At 41.1% G+C, this 24,936-nt stretch overlaps 1 protein-coding gene across 2 annotated transcripts in view; it reads left to right on the forward strand.

Moving 5' to 3' along the window:
* The window catches only part of RTN4IP1 (reticulon 4 interacting protein 1), a 52,231-nt gene extending 28,524 nt beyond the window's left edge, over positions 1-23,707 (forward strand). For both annotated transcript variants that reach the window (XM_012753156.3, XM_012753157.2), the window contains exons 6-9: positions 5,733-5,869; positions 9,320-9,503; positions 12,929-13,021; positions 23,580-23,707. In XM_012753156.3, coding sequence (XP_012608610.1) covers positions 5,733-5,869; positions 9,320-9,503; positions 12,929-13,021; positions 23,580-23,687 — 522 coding nt within the window. In that variant the 3' untranslated portion in view covers positions 23,688-23,707. The remainder of the gene's footprint in view (positions 1-5,732; positions 5,870-9,319; positions 9,504-12,928; positions 13,022-23,579) is intronic.
* The last annotated feature ends 1,229 nt before the right edge of the window (positions 23,708-24,936 follow it).

Raw genomic sequence — 24,936 nt, forward strand, 5'->3', positions numbered from 1 at the left:
ATTCATTCAATTAAATGGAAGAAGGAGGGAGAGAGGAAAAGAGAAATAATTGGCTACAGCATAAATTGGCCCAACCACTTAGGAAAACCATTTGGCCCCTACTAAATCTGAATATAAATTGCCCTGTGACATCCCTATAATTCCAGTCTTAGAATTATACCCTGTATATAGGTATTCAAGCATGTTCACCAAAAGATAGGTACCAAAATTTTGGAGCAGGACTGTTCTATTGAAATCCTCAACTGGAAATACCCAAATGTCCATTAACAGTAAAATGAATAAGTAAATTGTGGTACATTCTTACACTGGAATATTATCAGTTGTGAAAAAAGACCTATAATTCCCCACAATGAAGTGGGTGAATCTCAGAAGCAGAAAGTTGAGTAAAAGAAGTCATGTACATATGATTCCATTTAATGATGTCCAAGAACAGGTGAAACTAAACAATAGTGTTTAAGGATGTCTACTTAGAAAGTAAAACTCCTGAAATATAAATAGATAAATAAAAGGTCAGGTGCAGTGGCTCATAACTATAATCCCAGCACTTTGGGAGGTCGAGGTGAGAGGGATTGCTTGAGCCCAGGAGTTCAAGACCAGCCTGGGTAATATAGTGAGACCCTGTCTCTACAAAAAAAAAAAAAAAAAAAAGAAAGGAAAAGAAAGAAGAAAAATTAGATGGGAGTGGTGGCAGGCATCTGTAGTCCCAGCTACTCGGGAGGCTGAGATGGAAGGATCATTTGAGCCCAGGAGTTAGAGGTTACAATGTGCTATGATTGCACCACTGTGCTCCATCCTGGGCAACAGAGTGGGATTCTTTCTCTCAATAAAAAGAAATTTTTTTTTTTAATAAAAAAGTAAAAAGGATTACTGTAAACATCCTGATAGTGGTTATTACTTTTAAGGGAGTGAGAGGGTTTTGATTGTGAGGCCTAGAGGCACAGGTGGTATTCTAGTCTTAATCTTGAGTAATTGTTACAATATTTACTTGGTAATAATTTGTTAAGCTGTTTATTTATATTCTATGTACTTTGTGTTATATTTCACAGGAAAAACATTTCAGTAAAATTAAAAAATGAGTAATAGAAAACTACCAAGCTTAATTCCCATACAAAGTTATTATATAGAAAGTGAGAATAAGGTATAGAGTAATATATCAGTAACGAAAATATGTCAGAAAACATGCCCACAAAACAGATCAGAATGTAACTTCTTTCAAAACAAGTTAAAAGACATTAAAAATATAAGACATGAAAGAACAAAAAAAATCAGAATTGGAAAAACTCAGGAAAAAAGTAAAAATAAATGAAAAAAATAATTTACTAATGAAGACTAAACTAGAAGGACCTCAATAGCAAATAAACACAACAGATAATGCTGCCTTAATAGAAACAGAATACAGGAAAAAATTTTAATTACAAAAGAAGATAAAAACAGATTCAAGAGAAAGTGTCAAAATATTGAAGACAGGCAAAGAAGATTAATGTATAGGTAAAAGTAGTCCCTGAAGAGGGAAATAAAAACAAGAGAAGAGAACAGATACTAAAACAATAATTGAAGAAACTCTCCTACTTTCCTGAAAATAGAATGATTTGAAACTACATGTATTGAGTAACCATCTCTAAGAGCATAGACCCAGATGAGCAACACCAAGGAAAATTTACTAGTAAAAATGCCAAGGAAAATTAATTGTATTAATAGTAAAATGACTGGTATTTAAAGAGAAAAAAAAATCCTTTGAGCGTCTAGAAAAATGAGTATGTGGCTTATAAGAGAATTAAAATTAGATTCTCATCAGACTTGACAGTAACACTTTGTGAGGAAAAAAATGGAGTAACATATTTAAGATACTCAAAGGATGTGCCAAGAATTTTTGGTACACCAAAACTGGTGTTCAGGTATAAAGGGCACATACAGATTGTTATCAACATGCAAGAACTTAGGGAATATTCTTCTTCTGATCCCTTTCTGAGGAATCTACCGGAGAATGAGCTTTGGTCAACTAAAATGACTAAGGGAGACATTTTAAGCACTGGTGGTGAATGTTAAATATAGTTACCTATAGAGCAAAACTAAGGGAGAGCTTAGAAGGAGACAGTATAGTGTGTAACAGCGATATGCTCTGACAAGGTGAACATAGTGTAACATTTTTTTAAAAGGAGGGGAAAAATAGAGTAAATGTTAAAATTATTTTAATGTTTTAATCATGTTGGTAGGGATGAGTATTCTTATTCAGAGACTGTTGTACGTATAATAGTAGAACAAATGGGTATTTAGGCCATATTTTAATTCTGTCATTTCACGTGTCTTTGAAAACCAGGATTCTAGGTGTGGAAGAAAGGAGATATAGCAGAAAAGAGGTTAAATAAAAGCTTTGTAGTCTCAAATTTGAATTGGAAGTATCAATATGAACTCAAAGAGGTATTTTGTGTATGCGTGCATGTAAAACTATTTCTTGAAATGTAATTGCTCACTAAAAGAATGCAGGGCTTTTTGGAGAAATAGCAGATTTCAGATCTGGAGCACAAAATATACAAGAATAAACCTGGAGTATATTAAACAGCAAGGACACTATCAAAGACTAATCAGATCATGTCAAAAGATTCAGTAGCCAACTTGAAAACACTCCCAAAGATGTGACAATTTGAGCTTCAAATAATAATTACAATGGATTAAAGCCCTTTAAATATATTTAAATCCATGAGTTCATGATGCTATATTTTTTTAAAAAATCACTTTTGGAAGATAATAGGGAACCAATTTTATTATCTTATAAATTTTTATCTTAAGATAATAAAGTAGTATTTTATTATCTTATCTTATTATCTTATAAAGGGAAACAAATATATGTCCTGCCTTTCCCACATGAACTGTGTAACTGAGTAAATTAGTTAGTATACTATCATTAATATAAATAGTATTATATGTAAGGGGAGGTGTTTATAAAAGTAGTACAACTACTAAATGAAAAGAAATATAATTAGAACAGCGTGATTTTGCAACCACCAATAAACGTATATAGGTATTAAGCACTGACAGATGCTAAGATCATAAAAAGAGCAACAGTCAGACATGATGTGCCTCCTCTAGTTTGCCACACATTATCCATAGTTTTGCTTAAAGGGATTGAAACTGAATCTGATCCAGTCTCTAGATCAGTCTGCCAAGTTGCAGAAAATACAGAGGACAGAGCAATATGTGGAACAGCCCCCTGAATATACAATCAGAAACTGCAGCCTGTGGGAAACTGCACGTCACATGGCCTGGATTCTTCCACAGATAAATTATAAGCAAAGAGAAGAGGAGCCTATTTAAAAGAGACCAAAAAGATACCACATTTTCATAATACATAGGACTAAATTAAGGTGTCTAGGGAATGCATATTTGGGTGCTAAAGCTTTTTAAAAATGCAAGCAGATGATTACTGTAAAAATCAGGGTCACAATGACTTAGGGGAGGGGTGGGGCTTGTGTTAAGGAGGCACATAGAGCCCTTAGAGTGGCTGCTGTCTTCTGTTTATCTGGGTGGCCGTCTGCCTTATAGGTGTTTTCTATACTTGTGTTTTCTATCACATAAAAATGTTTTTAAAAAATAAGGCCTGGTAGGCCGGGCGAGGTGGCTCATGCCTGTAATCCCAGGTCTCTGGGAGGCCGAGCCGGGCGGATTGCTCGAGGTCAGGAGTTCGAAACCAGCCTGAGCAAGAGCGAGACCCCGTCTCTACCATAAATAGAAAGAAATTAATTGGCCAACTAATATATATACAAAAAATTAGCCGGGCATGGTGGCGAATGCCTGTAGTCCCAGCTACTTGGGAGGCTGAGGCAGGAGGATTGCTTGAGCCAGGAGTTTGAGGTTGCTGTGAGCTAGGCTGACGCCACAGCACTCACTGTAGCCTGGGCAACAAAGCGAGACTCTGTCTCAAAAAAAATAAATAAATAAAAAAAAATAAGGCCTGGCCTGGAGCAGTGGCTCATGCCTGTAATCCTAGCTCTCTAGGAGGCCAAGGTGGGCAGATCATTTGAGCTCAGGAGTTCAAGACCAACCTGAGCAAGAGCGAGACCCTGTCTTTACCAAAAAATAGAAAAAATTAGCCGGACATGGTGGTGCACACGTGTAGTTCCAGCTACTAGGGAGGCTGAGGGAGGAAGATTGCTTAAGGCCAGGAGTTGAGGTTGCTGTGAGCTAGGCTGATGCCATGGCATTCTAGCCAGGCAACAGAGTGAGACTCTGTCTCAAAAAAAAAAAAAATGCTTGCTTTTAAACCTTTCAGTAATGTTGAAAGATACAAGCTAGTTCTAAACAGGGAAAAAAACCCAACAACTCGAAATTTGGGGGAAAAAACAAAAAAGCCTTTCAACATGTGACACATTCTTCCTGAGGATTTAATACTGTTTAAAGAAAAACATATATTAAATGTAGGTGCTTAGAACATAATTTTCTTTTTCCTCAACAGTTTCTTTTTTATATAGATATTAGAGAAAGGATGGTCACAGTTAGCTATTCATCGTGGATTATATTTGTCACATATTTGATTTGGGACTTGCTGTGAAAAGCAACATGTCATTGTATTCAAGTAACTCTGCAGCCCATAAACAATAAATTATATATGATATCACTCCTAAATGTTTTAATTCCTCCCAGATTTCCAGGGTATATAAATTCTTGGTCAATATTGCTTTTTTAAAGTGAGAAACTAGGTAAGATTATGAATGAGTTTAAAATCCTTTATTTTTTGTATTTAACAGAAATTTATATAGCAACTTTGTGTGCCATCGAGTGGGTATTCAACAGTGAATAAAACACACACAGATCTCTTATGAACTTATATTAAGGAAGCTCAGGAAATTGCTACTCTGGACTGGATTGAGAAAACAGCTGACTGTTATGCCCTTTAAGTATTAGTACAAAAATTTCTTAGTGAGCTTCAAGTAGCTATTCTTAAATTAGACTGAAAATAGTCTCCTTTTAATTCTGTGAAGTTGGTATTATAGAAAAGAAGTATAGCAGTTTTGGAGTAGAACGCTTGCTTTCTGGATACTTAATCCTAAATAACAGAATTTAGCTCTCCTCTTTATTTAAATCCAGTTATTTCTTATAATTTTAAAATGTAAGGCACCTGCATTTTAGAACTTGAGACCATTTATTTAGGTCTTCTTACTCGAAGGGAGAGGAACAGATGATCCATGTTTTAAAAATAAAATGACCATATTTTCTTCTTTATAACAACTTTTCATATATTATTAATACCTAATACTAGCTGATTACTTTGATACACTGTCTGACTTAAAATAGTATTAACATTTATTAGAGATGCAAATGAAGAGTTGTTGCATTTTTATGATCTGGACACATTTGAAATAGTCATTTTCTGAGGATGTGTGATTTTGGGGAGAAGGGAGCATTTACCTTTGTCATCTGTGAAAATGCTAAATTTGAGGCTTTTCTGATACTGTTGAGGCACTGAGCCCTTCTCTAAGTGGATTGGTTATAATTGCATGACAACAAGGTGACAGCTGTCTGGTCTAGGGGGAATGAGGTCTATTTCTCAGGATTTTCTTAGTGAACAAAAATTTAATAATTTTTACTAGTCTCTGATAGATGGCTTCCTATAGTTCTTGTTAAGATGAGGTGCTTAAAAGTTCTCTAGAGATTAGTCTGATATATGTACACATGGTGCTATTTTTTTTTTAAATGCAGTCAGTTTTTCTACTCTTCCCTCTTTTTTTTTTTGGCAGGTAATGAAAGCGTGGGATGCTCATGTGACAGCAGTTTGCTCTCAAGATGCCAGTGCACTTGTAAGGAAGCTTGGGGCAGATGATGTAATTGATTACAAAGCTGGAAATGTGGAAGAGCAGTTGAAATCCTTAAAACCGTATGTATTAGAACAGTGTTCACATGGGGAAGGTGGGAGCAAGGACAGTTGATAAAACAGGTCTGAGATGGTTTGGTGGCCCTGTAGTCATGTTGGAATCCATGAAAACATTCCATGCCAGTAGAAATAACTTACTTGGGTTGGTTTCTGTTTTAATGCCAGATGTTAATACAACACAGTAACATAATGTGGTGTGTACTGAGGAAGTTATTTTGCTTACATGGTCTTTTGCTAATTTTTAAGTTAACTTTTATTGCTGGTTTGTAAGAAGTCTGAAGACAAAATTGGAAGTGTGTTCCCTTCTGTGGCATTTTGGCACCACAGGAAGAATAGTGTTCATGAAAATACATGATTAGCACTAAACACACTTTCAGTGTTTTAGCTTAGTAAGGGCTTAAGAGAAGCAACGTAAGTATAAATACTGGTAAGGGGAGCACTGTGGATATTCTCAGTGTGTCTGAATGCTGGGCTGTGGTTTGGCCTGATGTACCAAAGAGGAACAGATTCAGGAATTCTCTTAGGCCTTGTTGATTCTGACTATGGCTGAGGTTTATTAATCTGATCTTCATCCAGCCAAGACAAAGCTGAAGCTGTGAGTACAACTGAGGAGTGTTTGGAAAGATGTTTTACGTTTCCATTTCAAAGGTTTTTCCTTTTTTTGAATTAATTTTCTGAAGCCAGTTGAGTAGAAGTGTATTTTCATAGGTTAAAAAAAAAAAAGGAAAAGAGTGTCCCTGTCAGACACTGCCCAGCCTTTCTTTCCCAGCCAGCAGCACTTAACCCCAGCAGCCAACCATTATGCCTTCAACTGTTTTTGGAGAATCTGCTCTTGCCAGGCAGGGTTCTAAACACCAGATAGAGTGGTGGACAAGACAAACGCCCACTTCCATGAGCTTGTTTGACAGGTTTTAGTGGTAAGTGCTCTGAAGAGAATCGATGTGGTGGAAAGGGATAGATTGGGCAGGAGGCTGTTATAGACAGGGTGGTTATAGAAGCCCTCTTGGAGGAAGCGGCATTTGAGCAGAGTCTCCAGTGAGTAAGCCAGATGAATGGGATTGTGTGTGTGTGTGTGTGTGTGTGTGTGTGTGTGGTTCCCTGCTGTATCCCTCTACTGGAAACAGTTTAGTAGCATGTAGTGGGCATTCAGGAATATTTGTTTAATTAATTATTGAGGGAATCTAGGAAAACAGCTGTTCCAGCTGGAGATAACATAGCTAATATAAAGCTCCTATGTCAAGAACATGCTTGACATATTTGAGAAGTAACACTGTCCCTTACAGAGATCTTGTCAGCTCCCCCTCTGCCTGTGTGTCAGGATCTATGCTTCTCTGGGCCTCTTGTAAGTGAGGACATGACAATTCTCTGAAATCTGACTTCTAAGTAGTGGTAGTTTAGGCTGATCTCATATCTTCTGCTGCTTTTAGGAAAGGCTGCATGAGACTGAGGCCAAGGCCTACCCCATGACCCTCTGTCTACCTTAAGTTTTATACATGTCTAGAATTTGTTACCAGAGAATAGAAGAACCTGACCACAGATAAAAAGGCTGGAGGACACTCAGTCTAGCCCCCTAACCTAGTGCTGCAATTCCCTCCTTGGCATCTCTGGCAAGTGGTCTTGTTCCTTTCGCTTGCTCTTTTCCAGTAGGGGGAACTTCCTAGGTTACACATGTAGGCCATTACTGGTTTTTGTTTTTTCTTATGTGTGTGACAGCTTTAGTTAAAATTGGTTTTTGTAACTCCTGCCTGGAGTTTGACCTCTGAATCTACTTAGAATAAATTTGTCCTTCCTTCCAAATAGCAGCTTTTTAGATATTTGAATCTTAGAGTTTTACATGAAGAAGTGGCTTTGAAATCCTTCAGTCCACCCCAATCATGTTATAGTTGAGAAAATGAGGGATTTTTGAGTTTTCACATGCTCAAGATCATGCCACTGATCATTCATGGGACTGCAGCTTAGGTCTACGGCCGGATCTTCAGACTTCTTTTTTAAACAGTGACTGTTCTATAATACCAGGCTACCTTTAAGTTTTCTTAAAGTATCCTCATATTTGTTTATTCAAAATTTGGGAATGGAGCAGAAACTTTCCTAATGAGAATAGTAGTCATCTAGTAAGGTCATTCTCCTGCATTTCATACCCTTCCATTTTTATTTGCCTTTAGTTTTAGTCTCATAAAAGACTCAAGATACACAAAGTTGGCCAAAGCTGGTTTTAGAAGCTTTGATGTTCGACTACATCCAGATGAATTTGGAAGGGAAAAAAGATTTACCAAAGAGGAATTCATCAGTTGAGTTGCTTAATTTATATGCATGCATTCTCTAAATAGATCTTTGTTTTCAAAAATATTTAAACGCTTTATCGGGTTTTTATCCCTTCAAGTAAACTATAGTGATTATGGCAGTTTTAGGTTAGATTTAAGGAGTTGAATTATCTGTCAGTTCCTGTGGATTGCAGGATGACTGATATTTTTTTTCTTTTCTTTTTGGCGTCTTAGAACAGGCTGTTGATTTCTCTTTATGCGTTGTCCAGATGCTATATATGAAACCAAAGAATAGAAAATTCCAGAAGGTGAAGAGGATGCTTCTACAAGCATTTCTGACTATGGAGAGGAATAAAAAGCAAATTATTCTTCTGTGTGAAAACCTTATATACTTTTCTTTCAAATATTCGTGAACACTAAAGAATACTTTGACTTGAACGATAGCTTTGCAGTTTTCAACAAAGCTTAAGTCAGGGCTTCTCAACGTTGGCAACCTTATTTTCTCAACTATTGACATTTTGGGCTGGACAGTTTTTTTGTTGTGAGGGGTTATTCTGTGCATTGTAGGGAGCCCAAAATTACCCTCTGTTCAGAACGACTTGCGTAAGTCATTCTTAAAGTATTAGAAAATGCAATGATTTTTTTTTTTGAGACAGTCTCTCTCGGTTGCCCTGGCTAGAGTGCAGTGGCATCATCATAGTTCACTGCAGCCTCAGACTCCTGGGCTTAAGTGATCCGGTCCTACTGCCTCAGCCTCCCAGGTAGCTGGGACTACAGGTGCACACCACCGTGCCCAGCTAGTTTTTCTATTTTTAGTAGAGACGGGCTCTTCCGTTTACTCAATCTGGTCTTGAACTCCTGACATCAAGCAATCCTCCTGCCTCAGCCTCCCAGAGTGCTAGGATTACAGGTGTGAGCCATCACACTAGGCCTAGAAAATGAAATTATTTTATAACAAAAAAAAATTAGTCATATTTTTTGACTTACCTTGGAGAAAAGCCATAGATCCAGTGAGTGGGTATGTCTTTTCTCCTCTGTCAAAGTAGCCACCCCTCTGCCGGATGGTAAAGTGCAGCTTGGTTTGTGAGTTGTCTGAAATAAACCCTGTAGCAGCTGGCAGTGGGACTGAAGGAGGATCAGTGCCGAGTCTAAAGACTTACAAGGATGTTTTTATTTCATTCTTCCTTTCTAGGTTTGATTTTATCCTCGATAATGTTGGTGGATCCACTGAAACATGGGCTCTGAATTATCTCAAGAAATGGTCAGGAGCCACCTATGTGACCTTGGTGACGCCTTTCCTCTTGAACATGGACCAACTGGGCATAGCAGATGGCATGTTGCAGACAGGAGTCACTGTGGGTTCTAAGACATTAAAGGTAGGAAGAAGGGTCTTGGTTGGTGAGAACAAGCAGACACCTCATGCGGCTAGAAATTGGTTTGCCACCTAGGCGGTTTCTCTTGATGGCAGCACAGCACAGTGGCTGCAAACATGGACTCTGAGTTGCACTGACAGGGTTAGAATTCTGATCTCTACTTAGTAGCTGTGTGACCTTGTGCAATTTACTGAACATCTCTAAGCCCCAAAGTCTTCGCTTATAAATGAGGCTGATAATATACCTACCTTACTGCACTGTTTATAGGGTTAAATGAGATAATCCATGTGAAGAACTTGGCACAATGCCTAATACATAAAAAGCTCTTATTAAATATTAGCTCTTATTATTACCCATTATTAACTCTCTTGAATGCATCTGATACACTGCCTCCTTCTTGACTGGGGCTTTTAGACCTGTAGAGTTCTGCGGGCATTATTTTGAATTTCAAAAACTTGAAAGGAATTGTACTTTTACCTCAGGGAGGCTACATAAGGCTAGTAGAGCCACCATGGCTTTGCTGGAATTGTATCAACTTGTGATAACACTGCATATCCCATGTGAGTTAGAAACTCTAGCTGTTCATGGCATTATGGGACCCTCTGGGATTTGGTTAGTGAGCCCAACTCTGTTAACAGGGCTGCTGTTACCAGGGCCATATGAAGCCATCTCACCTAAATTGAACACACGTGGCTTTGGAGATGAGCACAGATCGGCCCTGGTTATAGGACTAATAGCAGAGCTTGAGAGTCTGCTCTTTACTTAACATAGTAGCCTGTTACCATCACAGTGGGGACACAGGCTTATAAAATTTCATATTATAAACTGTTAGTAATTATAGATTATTGGTTTAAAATCTGAATTAGTGTGCAATGCAATATGATAGTAAAAAAGATACATTCTATTTTTTTAATTAGACAAAAATACTTCAAACTCAGGAAAAAGGCAGTAGAAAGTTCCTCAGTGGTTAAAAAGGTTGTGAATCATTGTGTTGATCCAGCCAGTCATCGTGTTGATCCAAGCCCATGTTTATGAGATGACTGACTTGGTAATTAGTGTCTTTATTCTAGAACTTAATCTGGGACCTTTTGGGGGGGTGAAATTTAGGACCTTGGGCTCTTGAATTCTGTGTACCAACTAAATACATAGAAGTTATAATGAAGAGCTATGACGGAGGAGACCACAGCTGAATTCTTACGAAACCTACATGGGTCATAGAGACGGACGAAGCAAGCCCTGCTCTCTCATGCTCTTCATTTGCATTTGATTCAATCGACAGCCAGAAACAGTGTCCACAGAGTACTCTGGGGTGGAGAAGGGGATCTCAGCTGTCCTTTGTTTCTTCTTTCTTTTTCCACAAAAGCCAGACATTCCAGTGCTTTAAAATATAAGTTTAAGTTTTCTATAAGATCTCACAATTTGTACTTCAGTGAGACCTCTTACAAGTTAACCTTCAGAGTTGTCCTCTGAGAGTGAAACAGTCACAGCTCTCTTCATTTTGTCTTTTCCCCTTACTTGAAAGATGATAGTGGAAATCTCATGTGAAAACCTTTTAAGTAGTTTCTGATGTCTTTCTGAGAGGGTGCACAGCTAAAGCCTCATTGTCATGCTTCCGACTCTCCTGCCTGCTTTGGTTTACTTCCTCTCCTATGGTCTGGGGAAAAAATACACAGACTCTGTGGAGCGGAATACAAAAATTCTGCTATTGCAGACCAATAGTGTCACTTTACAGAGCAACATGCTATAAAGAATTATAGATGCGGTGGTGGAGACCATTCTGTAACACCCTAAATGATCACCGGAATGTTTTAATTGCAGTCTATGAGGCCAGACCTTAGGGAGATACATTTGATAGTCTTCTCTGACTGTCATTGAGTTACAGTAAGCTTGGGACATTCTCAGTTCTTCTGGTATCTAACCATACAAGCCTTCAAACAGCTTTTAGTCTTTTTCTTTTAAGTTGCCTGGACCAGTGCATCCTAACCTCTTTCATGTTGTTACACACATAGAAAATGGTAGCATTTGAACACATTTAGGTTGTTTTATCTGAAGACTTCTGCCAGCTGAGGTTCTGAGGGCTAAAGGGAGTCAATATCTCATCACACCTTTTCTAGAATAAGCTAGACTATTTACATCTGTTCTCCTGTGGTAATTATTAATGGTGACTCATTTAACTCAGTTTTTCTGGGTTAGTGAAGATCTTTGCCTAGCCAACAGCTTAGTTGCTTCTTTCTTTCTACATTCTTAAACTCTAAATTTGGTATCATCCCAGTCTTTCTTCTATAAGCTTTACTTTCACCACTGGACAGATATTTACTGAACACTTTTTATGCATCAGGTATTTTATATACATTCTCCTTTTATCCTTCCAACAACCCTATAAGTTAGGTGGCAGTACCACCATTCTGCAGACCAGGAAATGGGCTGAAAAACATAGCTCGACTGAAATAACGTAACTAGTGAGTGCCTGAACTAAGGTGGCAAGGGTGTTCTGTTACACTTTCCAGCCTCATGCTGAGGGATTGTGAGGCCGAGGGCGAGCTCAGTGGAAAAGAAGTCTAAGTTCACCTAGCAGCTGTGAGTAGGTATGGGGAGGATAGCCCAGTGGTACTGGCTAGCTCTGTAGTACCTCGGGTAGCTCCCATCTCATGAAGTTGGTTGGGCAGGTCATTAAGGTGTCATGGAGAACCTCAGCTCATTTGTTGTTTCAATAGTGGCCCGCATTACCTTGACATAAAGAATAATGATTACAAGTGGTATGGCAATGAGGGTGGTCGGGAACCCTCTTGTTATGAGTTTTACCCATCTTCCTTTGGAGTAGTTTTGTTCTGTAACAGATTGGATGGCTTGTATTTGCTGTAACTGTAGAGACAGATCCAGCCATGATACATGAGGAACTTTACAGTTAGTTTTACCTTAAAGCTGCCTATTTCTGTCAGAGGCAGAAAAACATTTTGTCATTAGGTTCCTTGTCTAAGACCATATTTTGATGCCTATTGCCCCCAAAGCATTCTTGTATTCGGTAAAAATCTCTTTTCTGGTGCCTCTGAGTTTTATTCAAACCTTAGTAGGGAAAGCCTAGAGGTCTCAGCCCTGATTCCGCCTAGGAAAGAAATCCAGTATGTAAGACTATTCAGACTATCATTTTAAGGAAAGTTTTCCCGTGCTTACTTTCTTGTCAGTCACAGCTTGGAGCAGCAGCCTGAGTTGACGTAGATATGCCATTGTTCATTTATTTATTTATTAAATCATTTATGGAGCTTCTACTCTCAGTCAGTGGTAAGGTGCCAGGCATACAACTCACTATGTCAGCATGAAATGGGAAATCAGTTTGTCTTAGTTATCCAAACAATGCTTTTCCCTAAATCTGCATCTAGTCAGCCTTTATCCTTTTTCATATTTGACATGTTTTGTTTTCTTCTTTTTAGCATTTCTGGCAAGGAGTCCATTATCGCTGGGCCTTTTTCATGGCCAGTGGTCCATGTCTAGATAAAATTGCAGAACTTGTGGATGCGGGAAAGGTATGTGCATCTAGAAACCTTTGTAATGCTATAGCACCTCTCGTAGACCTGCCCACCAAGGCTAATCAATGGGAACTCTCCAAAGGTAGGCTTGGCCGGTATATATGTTGCCTTACATGGCCAAGGTTAAGTGCCGTATCTTTGGTTTTACCTCCATGGAAATCATAGATATAAGACTGCTACATTTAAAAAAAAAAAACTTACCCCATCTAGTCCAACTCTTTGGTTTAATAGATGAAGAGGCGGGCCCAGGCAGCTTATGTGATTTTCCCAAAGACACTTGGTTAGATGTGGCAGAGCTGGGATCTACCCTAGGCTGCTGATATTTTGGAAGTGCTTCTGAAAAGATGGCACCATGAAGGCAACCTCTGCACAGAGGTGAGAACACACTTGCGAGTTTACAGTAGAACTGCCCTGGAGCTTCTTTAGTCTGATGGTGAGGCTGCTCTGAAGGTAAGCAGGTTTCCAGATGAGCAAGGGAACAAGCACTGTGGAATCTAAATCTCAGCATGGCTGGATGAGAAGTAAGGTCCCCAAGTCTCCTGATTCCCAGGCTAGTATAGTAAAATCGAGGGCAAACAAATGTCCAAGAAGCTCAGTGGGCAGGGTATGGGTGAGGACTGATGGAGATTTGGGTGGAGACAACTTGTTGGTACCCTCCGATTGTTGCTGTCAGTCTCATAGGAAGGGACTGTTGCTAATCATCTGCTCATCCTTTTTTGGGGTATCAAAAGGTCTTTCAAGTTTCCTTAGTTACCACCTGCTTATTTGGGTTCATACATGGTCTTAACCACCCTGCCATTCCATAACTGGAGGGAGAATTCAGGAGGAATAATTCAGAAGGTGAACTTGTATTCTGGTGATATATGTGCTTTTGTTGAGAGATTATATGGAGTTATAGAATGGAGAACCTTGTACACCTTAGAGCAGGCGTCCTCAAACTACGGCCCGCAGGCCACATGCAGGTGTTTTTGCCCATATGTTTTTTTACTTCAAAATAAGATATGTGCAGTGTGCATAGGAATTTGTTCATAGTTTTTTTTAAACTGTAGTCCGACCCTCCAACAGTCTGAGGGACAGTGTAGTGGCCCCCTGTTTAAAAAGTTTGAGGACCCCTGCCTTAGAGGGTTACATGAGATCATAGATAAAATGATTCTCATTTTACAGATGAGAAAACTATTTCACAGAGAAAAAGGAGCCTGCTCAGGCTTGCAGAAGTGGAGCCAGAACTCTCACTCTGTCTCTGAGTCCTGTGCTTTTCCTTCTCCACCATTAGCTACATTCTTAGTGCTGGAAGCTGAGTTGGGACTTCAGTGTACATCATCTTGTCCTTGTCACTTTGCAGTGGGCAGAGAAAGGGGTTGCAGCAAGCCAGTGTTGCCATCACATGAGCCATGCTGAAACACTTGGACCGAGGCCCTGGAGGTGGGCTTTCTTCTGCTTGCCCCCTGCCCCTTGCTGGTGCATTTCATCTTTCCAGTTCGATTTTGGAAAGGTTGCTTTTAGGAACTACTGGCTGCTTTGTGGTTTTAGGATTTTTATTCTGTTACAGCCAAGGAATTATTAATATATGATAGAAGATGGCCTGTTAATATTTCCCAAATTTTTTTGTTCCACACATTTGTGTGCTGCTTTTTGGACATCTAAGTCCTGTGTGTCCTGGGTGGGGACAGGGGCTCAGTGTTGTTGTGACTGTGTAAGTGCTGCTTTGTAGGGTTCTCCCACATCCCACCCAGATGCTTATTTCAGGAAGAAGGGAATAAACTATCATCAGATAAATAAGTGCTTCACGTGGCTGGAGCCCTATTATTAGAGAGAGTCCACTGTCCTCTAGAAGTACACCGCGTGATTGTGCATGTCCTGATACCTGCTCTAGGCTGTCCGCATGCTAACCATTGTTCTTTTGTATTCAAAATATTGTAACTCTGTCTCTACATGGAAGTTACTGTTTACCCAGCAGAGATGAAAGGTGACTTGTACATATCTACCTATTAAATTTGGCAGTTAACTGGCATAATGGCTAAAAGAGGACATGTATTTTAAAAAAAGATATCCTTGAAGTGTCCTCACAGGAGAGTGAATGAGGACATGTTCTCTTTGCCTTTGATTCTCCTCTCTCCTACTCAGGCTGTTTGGGCTTGGGAGTCATTTCTGACCATTTCTGGGACTGTGCAAGTTGATAGGTGACACTGAATGCCATGATGAGGTCAGCTGTCTTGTTGTGTGGATGTGAGAGGTCATTGCCTGTCTACGCCCAGAAATTGGAAATGATAACACAACTGATCTACTTACATGTTGTGTGGTTAGTAGAGATGTGTTAAATTGGATGAGAACATTTAAATTCTTCCAAGTGCTGGCTGAGTGCTTTATGAATCTAATTAGCAGATAACTGAGAGAAGAACAATAGTTGTGTTTTGACAGTGTAAAGCTGTGAAACAATAGAGCCAAATCTTTTAAAATCCCTTTAAGTTTTTGAATAAATGCATTCACAAGGTTAAAAATGCTAAAGATAGGAAAAGTTATTTCAAAAAATCTTCTTTTGACTACTGTTCTTTTTTTTTTTTTTTTTTTTTTGAGACAGGGTCTCACTTTGTTGCCCAGGCTAGAGTGAGTGCCGTGGCGTCAGCCTAGCTCACAGCAACCTCAAACTCCTGGGCTCAAGCAATCCTCCTGCCTCAGCCTCCCAAGTAGCTGGGACTACAGGCACGCACCACCATGCCCGGCTAATTTTTTTGTATATATATTTTTAGTTTGTCAATTAATTTCTTTCTATTTTTAGTGGAGACGGGGTCTCACTCTTTCTCAGGCTGGTTTCGAACTCCCAACCTCGAGCAATCCGCCCGCCTCGGCCTTCCAGAGTGCTAGGATTACAGGCGTGAGCCACCGCGCCCAGCCGACTACTGTTCTTTAGTCACTGAGATTCTGCTTGTCAAACACAACCAACATTACCAGTTTCTTGGGCATTCCAAAGATGTTCTATCAAAATTGGCAACAATATATATTTTCCTCTCTCTCTCTTCTTTCCTAACACAAATGGGTAATATACTGTTCTACAACTTGCTCTTTTTTTAACAGCATATCTTGAACATTGTTTCATGTCAGGATATAAAAATCTTTCTCATTCTTTTTTGCAAACAGCTATATAATATTCCATTGTATAAATATACCATCATTTGTTTAATTTTAATCTTTTGCAGATAATGCTTCAGTAGATAATCCAGTATTTGTGTTTAGTACCTAATTGTGAATATATCCATTTCTATTCATGGAAATGGAATGGCTGAGTCAAAAAGTATATGCAAGCCAGTTGTGATGGCTCATGCTTATATCCTAGCACTTAGGGAGGCCAAGGTGGGAGGGTTGCTTGAGGCCATGAGACCAGCCTGAGCAACATAGCAAGACCTTCATCTCTACAAAAAATAGAAAAAATTAGCTGGGCATGGTGGTGCACACCTGTAGTCCCAGCTACTTGGGAGGCTGAGGCAGGAGACTCTCTTGAGCCCCAGGTGTTGGAGGTTGCAGTGACCTATGATGACACACCACTGCTATCTAGCCTGGGCAAGAGAGTGAAACCCTGTCTCAAAACAATGTATGTGCCTTTGTAATTTTAATAGGTATAAAATAGCCAGCTTCTGAAAATCTAGTTTGTATATTTAGTATCAGGAATTCCTCTTGCGTCCTACCTTCTAGGCCCCTTCTCTCTTTATTTACCCATTGTCTTACCCTCTGGCCTGTTTTACCTCATCAGAGACTTGGTATTAGGAATGTGAAGATCTGGCACTGGTCACTTGTGACTTAAACTATCTGGATAAAAATAGAATCTGAGCTGGCTGGGTGTGGTGGGGTACACCTGTGATCCCACTGGGGAAGCTGAAGCTGGAGGATCACTTGAGCCCCGGAGTTGAAGACCAGTCTGGGCAACATTGCCTTGTCTCAGAAAAAAAAAAAAAAGGAAAAAGAAATAGAATCTAGATTAATGAGTATTACTGGTGGAGTCTAATTTCTGTTTGTTAGTCCTGCATAGCCCAGATGCCCCAGTAAAAATGGAGATGCCACAGAGTTGGATATCCACAATAATGAGCACTGTCAGTCTACTAATAGCATCATACTTCCACTTTCATTGTGAATACCAACTCTGCCTTTGGCTTCTCACAGTGTAGCACTCAGTAAATGTTTTGGAATTAGGTCTCCTGCTTTTAATGTGCCCACCAATGTCAGGCTCAAAGTGACAAGGAGCTGAAATTTCACAGGTGTGTGAGGACCTCGCAGTCCATTTCTCCTAGAGATCCAGACTTAGGCATTGTTTTCACATGGCTGTCATCACAAAGGCTGTTGCGCATAGCAGGATTTCATATTCGTCCTAACTAGGCATAATTTCAGTCTGAATTTTAAGAATTATGTAGTATTTTCATTGTATCTTAGACCAATAATTGGCAAACTACAGCCAGTAGGCCAAATCCGGTCTGAGGCTCATTTTTGTACATCCCCTGAGCTGAGAATAGCTTTTATATCTTTTAAAGATTTGTTGTTGTTGTTTGTTTTTTAAAGAAAAAAAAACAAAGAAGAACTTAGACCTTGTGAAGCCTCCAAAGTCTAAAATATTCACTATCCAGTCTGGCAAACAGAGTTTGCCAATCTTTATCTCAGACTAGTAGTTAAATGTTTTGAACTGTGGAACCCACTCCTGCCAGCCTCAGTTTACAGAGCAGGCAGAGGAGGAGCTGCTCTGCTGGAGGAGTGACGGTGGGGAGTGGCCTGCCCTGCAAACGTTCTCTGCTCTCCCTGCAGCTACTCCAGATAGCCAAGAAACCCTAGGATCTGACACCAGTTCAAAAACCACTGTTCTGAGCAGTCCTAAAAAGAATGATTTATAATTAGCACGTTGAGTATAATGGGCTGCTACCTAAACTGTGCTTTGTGCCTACAAACAGTTTCTTGGCATTTTCTCCTAAGCACAATAAACATTTCCTGAAGGTCAGAAGTCCAAAATACATTGGCAGGGCTGCGTTCTGTCTGGGGGCAGGCCACCTGCATTCCATTGCTCATGGCCCTGCATCACTCTGTCCTCTGCTCTGTCCATCTTCTCTGACCCCAGCCCTCCTGCCTCCCTCTCTGAAGGACCCTGTGATTACATTGGGCCCACTTGGATTACCCCGAATGAGTTCCCACTCTCAGGATCCTTAACTTAATCACATCTGCTAAGTCCTTTTGCCATATAAGGTAACATATTCACAGGTTTGGGGAATTAGGATGTAACTATCTTTGGGGGCCATTATTCTGCCTGCCACAATGCATAAAATATCTGGAAACAGTAAGAAAGGAACTGGAAGTGCTGGTTGTCTCTGAGGAGGGAATTGAGATGGCTGGGGGTCTGTCTGGGATGAAAGAGTTTTCCTTGTACCCTTTTATCTCTTTGGGTATGTTTATTTGCTCAGATACAGTCTTCATGTAATTATTAAAGCTCTTTGATGTCATGTCCTTAATATTCACAGGTCTATTCAAAATCCTAGGTGACCAGCCATGCTTCTTGGGTGAGCAGTGATATAGATGTCTCAGTGTGTTGTTTTTTTTATTTTAGCTCAGGTCAGAATAGTTCCTATATAACTATTTTTGAACTGTATAACTATAGTTCAATTCATAACATTTACTAAGGGCCCACTAGCACTTACTTCATAAAGTAGGGTATGGAGAAATGTGTTAGCCACACCGAGTACCTCCTGTGCAGCACTGTCTTCTAGAACTTTCTGCAGTGATGGAAATGTTCTCTGCACTGTTCAGTGTGGTAGCCACTAGCCTCAGGCAACTGTTGAACACTTGAAATGTGGATAGTGCAACTGAAAGACTAAATTTTTCCTTCTATTTACTTTTGATTAATTTAAATAGCCACATGTGTCTGGAGACTACCATACCAGACACTGCAGCTTTAGAGAAAATTGTAATGAATTCTGAGGTAGGCGACTTCCCAGACCCTTCCTGGATAGCCAGGCCATAATTTAGCAATGAATTACATTCTCAACTTTGAGTTTCTTTACAACTGGATTTTGCTCTGTAGGGAGAATATGATTAGAGATTGAATCCCCAGGTCCACTAGAAGGCCTGGCCTCATACGGCAGGTATCTCATGGATCTCAGCCTTTATGCTTCTAAAGTTCCTCTGATGCTACTGGAATTGTTTCCATGAGGAAATGTGTACTGAGTTTCTCCTCTCACCTTCCAGCAGGACCAAAGGGACAAGCAGCCTCGTAGGGTGCTTTCTGTTCTGGGCACATTTACTCCCCTGGAGAGTAGCTCTGCCCACCATCCCCCTCCCATCTCACCACCTCTCTTCTTCCCTGAGTTTTCCAACTGGGGGCAGGAAGTTTCTAAGAAACTGCAAAACTGAGCAAAATTTACCCCTTCCTTTCATCTTTTTCTTCTCTAAAGGGACTTATTTAAGTCCCCTTCTTCCCCTTTCCCCTGACCCTGGAAATTGTGTAGCTATCTCAGAGGGCAGGGACATACCTGTCCAAGAGATAGTGCTGGAACTGTAGCCCTGGTGCCCATCCACCGCTGTATGGATTTGGACTCATACCAGGAGCCCCTTGCTGTCGCATGTGTCAGTCTCTGCTCACACACACCACCCTCTGAGATCTGCAGCCTCTGTGCCTGCTGGGGCACCAGGCTGAGGGTCTAGGGAAAGAAGTGGAACAATCACTTCCATCCCACTGATTCAGTAATGAAATCGGGAGTCCTGGGTCCTCATTTTGGCTCTGCGACAGCTCTGACTTTGCACTTGTCACTCAGATACTTGTGCTTCAGTTTCCTAATCTATCAAAACAGGCTCACTCAGATCCCTTTTAGCTTTACTGTTTTGTGTTTCTCACGGGGAAAATGGGCATTGAAGGCAAATCTCTGCCTACGATCCTTTCTCTGCTAGTAGTCCTGTGCTCTTGCGGTGGTGAGAGGGTTTCCTTCACTCTTCCCCTCAAGGGGCAGAGAGGATTTCTGCCTCAGAGGGAAAGAGGACTTTCCCAGCAGCGGGTAATCGGTAATATTCTGAGGCCACATCCAGGGAGGTTGAGGTTCCTATGTCAGGCAGCAGGTGCCAAATCTTGGGGCTTGCCTTGGTTCAGCCTTTGTTTCATGCAGGTAAGACACAATCAGGAGACCTCACACTTGGACCCACAACCTCATTCAATTGTCTCCTGGCTAACTGTGAGCCCCATGTGTCCATGTAGCGGGAAGTACAGTGTTGAGCCTGCCGCTTTATAACAGGGCTCCCTGTGCCAGGTGGACTATAGCAGTGTCATCACATAAATGCCCCCACGTCACTGTGAGTAACCTTTCTTTCCCCTCTGTGGATTTTAACTCTGATCCCTTTGTCCTTAACAAACAAGCACTCTAGGTCCAACGTGAGGCTGTACATAGACACTGGCTCATTATCCAGTTAATCTCCGTTTGCTGTCATGTATTCAGCCAACAGTGGCATTTGCCTGCCTTCAATTCGAAAGCCTGTTTTTTCATTGTCACTTACAGGAATGGCTGAATGACTCATTATGCCACGGTCAGCCCTCTGTGTTATTTTCCACAATAGGCCTGACCAGCCAGATTAAAGTGTGCAGTAACTGCAGGCTGCTGTGTCATCAGTTCAGCATCTGTGTCCCCCAGTCCGAGCTCTAAATCGAACATAGCTAGATGAGCTCAGGCAGTTCATTCTAGAGTTGAGCCTGTTTTGTGTACCTGCTCTGCATTAGTGCCAGGACTTAGAAGGCAGACTCAGTCTGTCTTTGCGGGATTGATGAATATGTTTATGATACAAGTTAGGGGCTCTAACAATAAGGCAAAGGCTGCAGTGAGTCCCAGCACTACTAGTGTTCATACAGATCACCTGAGAAGCTTATTTTAAATGCATTGTCTGCCCCACCCATAGAGATGATTTAGTTGTTTTAACGGGAGGCCTAGGACTCTGCATTTTAAATATGCATTCAGGTGATTCCTTTTCTAGGTAAATCTAGCATCTAGAAAACAATGTCCCAGGGCTTTAGGCAAGTAATAGGTTCAAGTTTCATATGGGACATACAGGAAACACTTTAATGCATTCCAGTCTCATAACAGAGAAGGCAAATGGGTTTCATTGAACAATTCAGCTCAGAACAGTTAATAGTGGCCATGGTGTTGGGGAAGATTCTGAGGTCCTACTCAGCTTGCAGGGGATTATCAATTAGTGATGTTTTCCGTAGGCAGGGATGGGAATGTTGACACATATACCACACATCTGTCATGGTGGCCTGGGAGCAGGGCCTAGAAACCAGATCCTCAACTGGCATGAGGAAAGCAGGCCATGATGCAGGCTGTGATAAGTCACTTAATCCTTGGCTGCCTTTCCCTTCCTGTAAGATGTTAGGGTAGTTGTAGACAGCAGCAGTGGATATATGAAAGGCTCAGTGCATAGTGGTGAGAGCAGAGACAATGGCGCCAGGTTGAATCCTGCCTCACCACTTAGCAGTAGTGTGACAGTGGGCAACTTGTTTACCTCTGTGCCTTAATTTCTTCATCTGTGAAATGGGAATGATAATACCTCAAAAAATAGTTATGGGGATTAAATGTGGTAAAATATATAGAGCCCTTAGAACAGTGCCCAGCACATAGGACAGTATGTACCAGCTATTACATTTATTATGAGCTTATTGTGATTTGTGGGTATAAAAGTATTTTCAGCCGGGCGTGGTGGCTCACGCCTGTAATCCTAGCACTTTGGGAGGCCGAGGCGGGCGGATTGCTCAAGGTCAGGAGTTCGAAACCAGCCTGAGCGAGACCCCGTCTCTACCAAAAATAGAAATAAATTAATTGACCAACTAAAAATATATATACAAAAAATTAGCCGGGCATGGTGGCGCATGCCTGTAGTCCCAGCTACTCGGGAGGCTGAGGCAGTAGGATCGCTGAGCCCCGGAGATTGAGGTTGCTGTGAGCCAGGCTAATGCCACGGCACTCACTCTAGCCTGGGCAACAAAGTGAGACTCTGTCTCAAAAAAAAAAAAAAAAAAAAGTATTTTCAGCTCTTTAGAGAAGGGAACTTTTGTAGTCTAAGACAGTGGTCCCCAACCCAGGATGGCAGGAGTGGGGGTAGACAGAGTCCAGGCAGTTATGCCGGTGATCAAGAGCAGGTATAAATACAGATGAAGCTTTGCTCACTCACCTGCCACTCACCTCCTTCTCTGTCCCCCTTTCTAAGTTTCATGGAAGATAATTTTTCCACAGTTAGGTGTGGGGGTCAGCAGAGCTCTGCAGCTCAGCCCAGACCAAGGCCCTGGGGTTTGGGAACCACAGGTCTAAGATGTTCTTCAGGTGGCTAAGCTGTGAAATTTGTACAAGAGGGAAGGTTCATCAGATGCATCTGAATGTTGCAAGAGCACCTCTTCCTCTTGTACAAGGAAAAGGGTATAAAATATACAACTTGGCTTACATCTTCTGATAACTTGTCCCTGCCACTAGAGCTATGGCAGGTAGGCCACTGAGATACCTAGTAGACAATTACTAATCTTTGCTTAAAGTTTTGAAAAGGAAGAGTTCAGTTGGATTTTTGCATGGAGAGAGAGGGTGTTACATGGGACCTAGTTTCAAAGGAGGTTGCTAGCAGCACTAGTGGTACAGTAAAAAGACCCAGCAGCATTCAAACATTTATGAGCTGGCTGGAATGACCTTCTTGTAAATTCTAACCAGCTGTGCTGTTGTTTAGCAAAGCCTCCCAGGGCAGCTGCAGCCTGGGACAAGTTTTCCTGAAGCCCAGAAAGCTACGTTAAGACTCATTTCCCACTTATGGATTTTCACCTACATGACATTGATTAAGCTTCTACTATATGCGTAGCTTTATGCTGGGTGCTGTGGGGGATACAAAAGTGGTGGCCAGTGCCACAGGTACTTCACACTCTGGTTGAGTAAATATGCCAATTATTTAACAAATTAAAAAAAACTGTGTACTGTCTATAAGGGCACCATAGGGATACAGACAGCAAGGACCTTGTGACACCCTCTTTGGCATTTACCATACACTACAGGGTGTCTGAGACAAGTGCAGTCCATGAGGGGCCGTGTGGTTCCTGCAGCAGTTGAAAGGGAAAACACACTGCAAACAGGGAGATTAAGGAAGGGAACACGAGAGCAGGGCCAGAGAGGTGGCCAGATTTTCAGAGGAGGGATTTCTGAGCTGAGTGACTTGTATGAGCAGATGGGGAAACATCCCATGTTCAGTAAATGACAAGTAGACCATTGTGGTGAAGCACAGGCCTGTGTGCGGGCTGAGGGCAGGGCGGCAGTGGGCTCTGACTGGCAGGCTGGGAGCTGTGGAAGGGCTCTGCGTGGGAGAGGGACGAGACGGTATGGAGCAAAAGTCAGCTGGGGGGGAGGGAGGAAGGGGACACAGGAGCAGAGGTGGCAGCACAGTGGGTGTGAGCACCTGGCCCTGCTGCACTGGAGAGAGGCTGGCCCTGAGGGACATCGTGAAGAAACTAACTACAGACATCATTTGCTTGGAAAGATGTAGGCTTTTTATCCACCAGTCAACCTCTTGTGTTTTACAGATTCAGCCAGTTATTGAACAAACCTTCCCCTTTTCTAAAGTTCCAGAAGCCTTCCTGAAGGTGGAAAGAGGACACGCACGAGGAAAGACCGTAATTAATGTTGTTTAAATAAATTCGCAGTTTGGTGATTGTTGGCTGTCTTATTTGGTGAGTGCCTGAGGGCTCAAAACTTTTCTAGCCATCCCTTTCAAACATTGTTTCCACATTAGAATATAAATCCATGACATAAGCTCAAAACAATAAACATACCTTTTTGACCAGTAATTGAAACAAAAGTACCAGCCCCTGGACTTCTCTGTAGTCTCTTGTGAGAACTGCATCTCGTTTTTTCAAGCTGTTCTTTCGCACCAGCTTTGCAGACTGCTGTGGCACTTTGTTTTCTAGTAGGTCAAACTCTGCTTTGCCACCTTAGGGTCTGTGTGATACTAAAACTTTCAGTGTTAGCATGGATGTTAGCATGAAGGGATTATTTAAAGCTGGCTCCTTCTTGAATTCATCAATGAGCACTTTTCTAACTGGCCAATGTTACCTTTTGTTTTTATTCCTCCACACTAATGTGGTTATCAGCCCCCAAAGTTTGGAATCTCTTAGAGTTATATATAAAAATCTGGCCTGATTCATTTGTTTACTCTTAATATTGAAACTTATTAAAACCCTTACATTTTGCATAAGGGCTGGACCTCTTTCAACAATTGAAACATGCTTTGAGGGCTTTTCCATGGACATTGCAACCATTCCAATCGAGCCCAGCGCTCCTGATTATCTTACCTCAAATGTTTGCATTTAGGTATCTCACCAATCAACTTGTTGTCATGTACACCTTTGAATCTCTAGTCTTTTGCATTCATCTAAGGTAAGTGTTTTATTTCCGGATGTACTCATCCCCAGTATCGTACACTGTTTCTAGCTTTTGATATAGACCAGTTTTAAGAAAATTCCTGCTGGGTTTATTCCTCTTAGACACTAATTTGGTAGTGTGTTAGAGGCAGGCTTTTCTCTAGAATTGCTGGTCTTAGTTCAGTTTTATTTCAAAAGAAAAACATATGATTTTCCAGTTGTAAATACTAGCTGCTCTGGACTTCCATCTGGAGCAGTTGCAGTTCTTTTCCCTTGAGGGCTGCCAGGTGGTAGTGAGGGAGTAAAATACTTAGCCAGGACCTCACTCACCCTCGTTTCCACTCTTAGAAACAAGCAGTCTGAAAAGAGAGTGGTCAGCAAGACCTCCTGCTGTTACTTAATTGAAGCACCCTCAAACCTGCCTAGTCCTCATCAGGTATTCTCATCTAATCTGCTAGCTCACCCTCTTTGAAGTGTCTCATGAGGGCTGCCCAGTGGACTCTATCAGATTTCATCAATA

This window comes from Microcebus murinus, chromosome 5 (genome assembly GCF_040939455.1).
Source record: "Microcebus murinus isolate Inina chromosome 5, M.murinus_Inina_mat1.0, whole genome shotgun sequence".
NCBI lineage: Eukaryota > Metazoa > Chordata > Mammalia > Primates > Cheirogaleidae > Microcebus > Microcebus murinus.